The 8035-nt window shown below is 41.3% G+C and overlaps 2 protein-coding genes across 2 annotated transcripts in view; both read left to right on the forward strand.

Moving 5' to 3' along the window:
- The window catches only part of LOC113466985 (RAB6A-GEF complex partner protein 1-like), a 6718-nt gene extending 4531 nt beyond the window's left edge, over nt 1-2187 (forward strand). Inside the window, exons 2-3 of the mRNA XM_026822869.1 lie at nt 1416-1543; nt 1975-2187. Coding sequence (XP_026678670.1) covers nt 1448-1543; nt 1975-2172 — 294 coding nt within the window. The 5' untranslated portion in view covers nt 1416-1447 and the 3' untranslated portion in view covers nt 2173-2187. The remainder of the gene's footprint in view (nt 1-1415; nt 1544-1974) is intronic.
- LOC103508212 (RAB6A-GEF complex partner protein 1) overlaps nt 1-7981 on the forward strand; it is a gene marked incomplete at its 5' end in the record, with an annotated part of 30493 nt that extends 22512 nt beyond the window's left edge. The window contains 5 exons of the mRNA XM_026822862.1: nt 3066-3309; nt 3535-3596; nt 5794-6047; nt 6850-6989; nt 7848-7981. Of these exons, the coding sequence (XP_026678663.1) occupies nt 3066-3309; nt 3535-3596; nt 5794-6047; nt 6850-6989; nt 7848-7981 (834 nt within the window). The remainder of the gene's footprint in view (nt 1-3065; nt 3310-3534; nt 3597-5793; nt 6048-6849; nt 6990-7847) is intronic.
- Between the last annotated feature and the right edge of the window lie 54 nt (nt 7982-8035).

An 8035-nucleotide genomic window follows, 5' to 3' on the forward strand; every position in this document is an offset into this window, starting at 1 on the left:
GATTTTATCGTAAACAGATGAGGTTCGTTCTAGGAACGGCTGGCTTTCTTCTATCCTGTCTTTCTTCACTTTCGGGACGATAAGACTTTAACAGTTACAGTTCACACTATCAAACCTCTTAAAAAATAATTTGATCTCTGTTTTACAGCCTTGGTTATAATAACTTAATCTCTATTTTACAGCCTCGGTTATAATAATTTAATCTCTATTTTACAGCCTCGGCTACAAACCATTCATGATCGCAGTTCAAGCCCAGCTCACCATCCTAAATAAGTTGCTCACTCTCAAACACAATGCTCCCAGTCCTAACAGCAGTAGTAGCACACCACTCCCTCGCTCTAGAACCTGCAGTACAGGTGAGTCTTCGCGTATTTGAAGCGCCGCCATTTTGAATCAGGATGGAGTGTGACGAAATTCCATATTTTGATATGATTCGTCCAAATTCAAAATTCTGCTTTTCCATTGGCTATTACACTTGTAAGATACTTTTCCATACTTTGGTGATTTAGGGCACTGTTCTTAACAACCACAGAAAATTTCATCAAAAGAAATGAGGACAAAAAATACGCTCTTCAGCGCAATTAAATTGGTTTCATCAAAAGAAATGAGGACAAAAATACGCTCTTCAGCGCAATTAAATTGGTTGGCTTGGGGGGTAGAGCGTCTGCCTTGTATGTGCTATATCGCAGGTTCGATTCCCGCCTGAGGCTGATTATATCCTGAACGGATAATGTTCGTTCTCGGAACGGCTGGCTTTCCTCCTTCTCTCTTCCTTGACGATGAAGCTGTCTGTGTCCACAGTCCACACACAGTCAATGTCAATCGATAAACTGCCTTGACAACATGGATACATCTCGCCGACTGTGTGGGAACACAGCTTAAGACCTTAGATCAGTGGTTCTCAAACTTTTTTGCATGGCGCCCCCTTTGGGCATATTCTCATTTTTTCACCCCCCCCCTACCTTACCCAACCCCTCGGTATATTATTTTTACCTATGGGTTTTATGGAATAACAAAACGAGAATTTGAAACTTCGAGATTTTTTCATATTCAAGTAAGTAGGTTACCTATTTATAGGTTTTATGAAGTAACAAAACGAACCAACCTCAGTGGCTCAAGCAGTTAGCGCGGGAGGAACGCCGCCAAACTCGGGAGTCTACGGGAAACACGAAGAGTAAGTAAAACACGAAACAACCCGAGGTCAGCCGATCTAGCACGAGTAACAAATCCGATCGGGAGTCTACGGGAAATACGAAGAGTAAGTAAAACACGAAGCAACCCGAGGTCAGCCGATCTAGAGGGACTTTTTAGTCTCATTCGAGCAATATAAACATAAACAAGGTATATTCTATTCTCTTAACCCTTCTATACCTCACCCTTCACTTAACCCCTTCTTTGTGTTTCTCTATTTCAAGATGGCGGTCAAGGTACGGCAGAAGACTTCTACATGGACATCATTCTCCAGCGGCACGCTCGACGTCTATTGGTGGCACATCAGCTCAAACATCTCGGCTACTTTGCCGCTACTCTAGACTTTCATCTGGTAATATACCATCTGAATTAGTCTACATCTTACTCTAAACTTTTTTCAAATTTAAACGGAGATTGCACTGTAGCCGAAAAAACATTGACCCCAGCCCCAGCGAAGTTTTTTCGGCTCTGTGCTTGGAGTTCTAAGTGCACTCAGCCTCGTGAGGACAATGGAGTAGCTACTTTAATCGAGTAGCGACCAGTGGCGGCATTACCAGTGTAAAAGGATTGAACAATGAGTAGATGAGATTATTAATAGTAAATTAGGCACTTAGTAATGCTGTGATATCCACAAAATTTGTGGACATCATTGAAATATATGGAAATTGATTGCAAAGGAGGCACTTAGTAATGCTGTGATATCCACGAAAAGTTATAAAAAGGCTCCGCATTTACACACATAAATTCACGATTTGATTTCTTTATTTATTATTTTCCCCCCAGGTGGAGTGGTTAGCCAAGGAGCGACCTAGAGCGGCCCGTATCGACAATTTCATAGCCGCTCTCAAAAATCTACACACGGACTTTGCCTGGCCTTATCCACACTGCACTCTAGGGGCCCTAACCGGAGCTATCCCAAGCATACAAAGGAAGACTTCACACACCTCTCTATCTTCATTAAGGTTAGATATTAGAGACTGAAAAAGAAGAAGAAGAAAGAGGAGAAGGAGAGGAAAAAGAAGGAAGAAGAAGGCAAAAAGAAATGATATCTCCTTCAAAAACATCCCGTGTGAAAAAAAAGTGCCAAGATAATCTTTACTTTTTTCTTAGTTAAGTGTTGGGATTCTCTCTTATGTGAGCTCTTCCACACAGCCACTACACTTCGAAAGATTAAAAGTTCATTTCCCTTCCCACAATAGATCAGTTGCGCTTACTCGGGTGAGATTTCCAAGTTAAAGAGCAGAAAAAATGAAATACGGGGAATTTTTCTTTTTCTTCTACGACTTCTAGATCCAGAGATGAATCGATTTAAAAATACCTGCAAATCTTGAACTCTGACGTCACGGTATACGCTCGCGTACACAATGACGTCACATCAATTGTCCCGAGCAAAACTCCTCCTAGCTCTGTATTCTCTCTACCATTCTCCCTGCTCAAACGAACTAGTCAAGTGTACATACATCAAATCCTGAGACAACTTATCCGACGAAATCTAGGTAAGAATAAAAAAAACACTGTTATCCCCTTCAAAAACATCTGGTGAAAAAAGAGGTGCCAGGAAAAAAGAAGACCCTGCTCTATGTAGTTCTGTAGATCCTACCTCAGTATTCTCTCTGCTCAAACGAACTAGTCAAGTGTACATACATCAAATTCTGAGACAACTTATCCGACGAAATCTAGGTAAGGATTGGAAAAAAAAACACTGATATCCCCTCCAAAAACATCTGAGGAAAAAAGAGGCGCCAAGAAAAAAGAGAGACCCTGCTCTGTACAGTTCTGTAGATCTCAACTCAATATTAAAAGACGTCACGATACAAGAAATGGCCCACAAACGCATTACAGATTTGATTGATTGATTGTTTAATTGATTTCAGAATCTAGAATCCTCGTCAGTCAGTCGCCAGTATGCCACTCTCCTATTGGACGCTACCCTGGACGCTGGTAAATGGGATTTAGCCAAAGACCTGGTCCGCTTCCTTAAAGCCATCGACCCTAATGACATAGAAAGCCCGCGTACCTCTGTTATACATCACAACTATAAGTTTGGTCTGCCTCCTACTGTCTCCCCACTAACTCCGCCCCTGACTACAAATGAAGAGGATTTGTCCATGTTACTAGGTGAGTACCAGGGACGTGTGGTGATATTTGCAAAAAGGGGAAGCTATATAAAAAAAAAATACAGAATACCCATCTGCTGGTTGTCTTAAGGTTTGTCCACACTGTCTCGACCACATTGACATAGATTTACCTCGTCGATCGACGGCCGGTCGACTATGTGTGGACACACCTTTAGATACCAAGTATAATGACTTAAGTGAACGGTTGGGAAAAAGAAATTTCAAGAATTTGTATCCAGACTCCAGAGTGTTATCGCCACTACTGTGGTGCTCACCAATCACTATCAGGTAGACCTGACGACTAGTACACCTGATCAGGTCTGCCTGATAGGGAGTGGCTGGTCTAAGGTAAAATCTTACATAGAATCGCAAGGTTTTGTTTCCTCGACTTTCCACTTCCGATGCACTCGACTCCAAAAATTTCCACAATGGAGGAGTTGCAATTGGGAAAATATTATTAATAAAAGGTCAATTCCTACGTAAAAAGTTGTGAAAAATCCAAATATGAGGCCAAAACTCCGAAAAAGTAACTTTTAAAGGTGGAAAATTCAATTTTTAATTGCCGTTCTAATGAAAAAGTTCAAAGAGTTGTGACGTCAGATTTCACGTCAAAATGCGCAGAATTTTCATCAAAAGAAATGAGGACAAAAATACGCTCTTCAGCGCAATTAAATTGGTTTCATCAAAAGAAATGAGGACAAAAATACGCTCTGCAAAACTCCGTTGCAGGCAAGAGTGTGTGTTGTGTGCATGCGTCTCTGTGCTTTTCTTGAACTCTAACGTCACACCTGTTTGATTTTTTTTTTTTCATTAGAACGGCTAATAAAAATTGGATTTTCTACCTTTTAAAGTTACTTTTTCGGAGTTTTCACTGCAGATGTGGATTTTTCACAACTTTTTACGCAGGAATTGATCCGACTTTTCATTCATAATGAAAATGTATTATAGTTTATTAGTTCTAATTCTATTACCTTATATTATTTGCCGTTCTAATAAAAAAAAAATCATTATGGTTTATTGATGTCTTATGAATAAATAAATGTAAAATGGGCACGCCCGTACATTTGAAAAAAAAAAAAAAATAATAAAAAAAAAAAAAAAAATGGACCGATTGCAATACTTTCATTACACTTTAGTAACAGAGAGTAAAAATAGTAAATACCTAGTAGGGCATTTGCACTTTACACCCACTTTTCACCATGATCTGGAATGGGGTGAGTGGCTATACAGAGTAGCTTTAAAAGTATAAGTATAGCTTTATCAACGTCATATCACAGTCAGTGTGGACATGACCTTTTCACCAAGTAAACTTTTCCAAAAATAAAACCGGCGTGTAAACTAAGTTGTAGGCATTTAATAATATTAAAGTCTACATCGGTGACACTTGCAACACGTAAACGCCTTTAGGAGAAACACGATGGAGAAATTATCGTAAAGGACAGAGGTTCCCAATCTGTGGTACGCAGAAGCATTTCTGGTGGTACGCGAAGAGATTTGAAAACCTCATTTTTATGATTTATCTCGTAAATACGAAGAACAAATCCAGTACCCGAGTTGGGAGAGAAAATTTTTTACAAAATGAATGTACCAAAAAATGTGACATCGTACTACAATTAACATTTCGCCTACGGCACTATAATATCTTTATTTCACCCCCAAACCACACAAAATTGATGTTTGCTGGTACGCCAAAAGAACCTAGAGGTGTCAGGTGGTACGCAGTACTCAAATGTTTGGGAACCCCTAGTATAGGATATGCAATAAAATATTATGCAATTGCCAACACTCGTGATAGGAAATGCCTTTCCATTTGTCACTCCCCGTCCCGTCGACCGGCGAACAAATATAAAGAATAATACATCAACAAATCAGTGGAAACAAAATTGATTATAATACACGTTGTACAGACTCACACGCCAAGCCTCATGCACACTGAGAAAACGAAGGGCTAACGTGGAAAGTAAAATTCGGTGAAATTGATAGGAGCTTCAACAACGGAGGTCCAAAGCTGTGTCTACCTACACTCAGAGTCGACGCCGTTGATCGACCATCGATCGAAATCGGCTGAAACCGTACACTGCCTCGAGAGGGGAAAATTCCGAAAGAAAAAAAACAGGTTTTTTTTTTTTTTTTTTTTTTTTTTTTAAGGATGAGTTTTCCACCGCCGTTTTTATTTCGTAGCAATGAAACAACTGCTACATTAGACCCATGTGGTCTGTGTCGTAGCATGCCCAATTGCCCATCCTGTAGTATGCCTCTCATCAGATGGGCGAGAAGAGACACAATACTTCCCATTTAGGTGCTGGGTCAACACGAGAACACCAGAAAGTAACCCGTTGAAATATTTGCAACCGGAAAACGAGTACAATTTTTTGTCGATGGTGGGATTCGAACCCGGGACCTTCTACATGGCAAGCGAGCGCGTTACCACTGGACCAACCGTGCCCCCTATTCTGAATATTCTATTCATATTCTATTCTAACAGGTGCTGGATCAACTGTCCAAGCAAATCACATCTCGTGGCACTTCCAAAGCTGAAGTACAACTACGCTACCTCCTGCAAATATTCATGGAGGCTGGCTGTCTAGATTGGACTTTCATCATTGCCGTTCTACTACGAGACGCTATGGCTATACACAGGATTAGTAATGCTGCCAGGTCACATGAACAATCTTATGAGGCAGTGTTGAGACTGAGAGACGGGTTTGTGTCGCTTTGTCAATGGAGTAACTCGGAATGGTGAGTAACTTGGCGTTTCTTTTTCACACATCGGAAGTTTTTTTCGGGGATATCATTACTTTTTTCGTTATTATTACGAGTCGATTCCATGTCAAGTCTATTCCATATGCATTTTCTGCATGACTTTTTTATTCACACGGGAGGTTTTTATTGGGGATATCAGTTCTTTTTTTTTTACTGTGGTTCACGCGTTGCTTAACCTCTGTGATCCATGAGAGAACCTGATGTATTTTAATTTAATGTGCCATCATCGCTACCTACTTATACGTTTAATTTCTCTTTCCACCCGAGTAGTTAGCTTGGAAGGTAGCACGTCTACCTTTGAACCGTTAGGTCGCGGGTTCGATTCCTGCCCGGGACAGATTTTATCGTAAACAGATGAGGTTCGTTCTAGGAACGGCTGGCTTTCTTCTATCCTGTCTTTCTTCACTTTCGGGACGATAAGACTTTAACAGTTACAGTTCACACTATCAAACCTCTTAAAAAATAATTTGATCTCTGTTTTACAGCCTTGGTTATAATAACTTAATCTCTATTTTACAGCCTCGGTTATAATAATTTAATCTCTATTTTACAGCCTCGGCTACAAACCATTCATGATCGCAGTTCAAGCCCAGCTCACCATCCTAAATAAGTTGCTCACTCTCAAACACAATGCTCCCAGTCCTAACAGCAGTAGTAGCACACCACTCCCTCGCTCTAGAACCTGCAGTACAGCAGTTCGCACTATCAAACCTCTTAAAAAATAATTTGATCTCTGTTTTACAGCCTTGGTTATAATAATTTAATATCTATTTTACAGCCTCGGTTACAAACCATTCATGATCGCAGTCCAAGCCCAGCTCACCATCCTGAATAAGTTGCTCACTCTCAAACACAATGCTCCCAGTCCTAACAGCAGTAGTAGCACACCACTCCCTCGCTCTAGAACCTGCAGTACAGGTGAGTCTTCGCGTATTTGAAGCGCCGCCATTTTGAATCAGGATGGAGTGTGACGAAATTCCATATTTTGATATGATTCGTCCAAATTCAAAATTCTGCTTTTCCATTGGCTATTACACTTGTAAGATACTTTTCCATACTTTGATGTCACCCTGAGTACTGTTCTTAACAACCACAGAAAATTTCATCAAAATCGGTCGAGCCGTTTTCTCGTGAAATGAGGACAAAAATACGCTCTTCAGCGCAATTAAATTGGTTGGCTTGGGGGGTAGCGCGTCTGCCTTGTATGTGCTATATCGCAGGTTCGATTCCCACCTGAGGCTGATTATATCCTGAACGGATAATGTTCGTTCTCGGAACGGCTGGCTTTCTTCCTTCTCTCTTCCTTGACGATGAAGCTGTGTCCACACGCAGTCAATGTCAATCGATAAACTGCCTTGACAACATGGATACACCTCGTCGACTGTGTGGGAACACAGCTCAAGACCTTAGAACAGTGGTTCTCAAACTTTTTTCTTGCATGGCGCCCCCTTTGGGCATATTCTCATTTTTTCACACCCCCCCTTACCTTACCCAACCCCTCGGTATATTATTTTTACCTATGGGTTTTATGGAATAACAAAACGAGAATTTGAAACTTTGAGATTTTTTTCATATTCAAGTAAGTAGGTTACCTATTTATAGGTTTTATGAAGTAACAAAACGAACCAACCTCAGTGGCTCAAGCAGTTAGCGCGGGAGGAATTTCAGAACTGGAGGTTTATAGGGAAAGCTCGCGCCCCCCCTGATTCGTCTCCACGCCCCCCAGTTTGAGAACCTCTGCCTTAGAAGTTGCAGTTCCCTCATCTATTGTTTCAGGTGCTACCAATGCTGACTCCTCCGGTTGTACCGAGGAGAGTTTACTAGTGGGGAGTGCCTCTAGTGCTGGGGAGTGCGAGCAGACTGGAGGAGAGCCCAGTAGTCAGGAGCCTGGTGGCACGTGGCGGGAGTGATGTACGACCAGGCAACTGTGTCATATCCTAGAAGCGGTCCGGGTTCCCCACGAC

This window comes from Diaphorina citri, unplaced genomic scaffold (genome assembly GCF_000475195.1).
Source record: "Diaphorina citri unplaced genomic scaffold, Diaci psyllid genome assembly version 1.1 scaffold378, whole genome shotgun sequence".
NCBI classification, from domain to species: Eukaryota; Metazoa; Arthropoda; class Insecta; order Hemiptera; family Psyllidae; genus Diaphorina; species Diaphorina citri.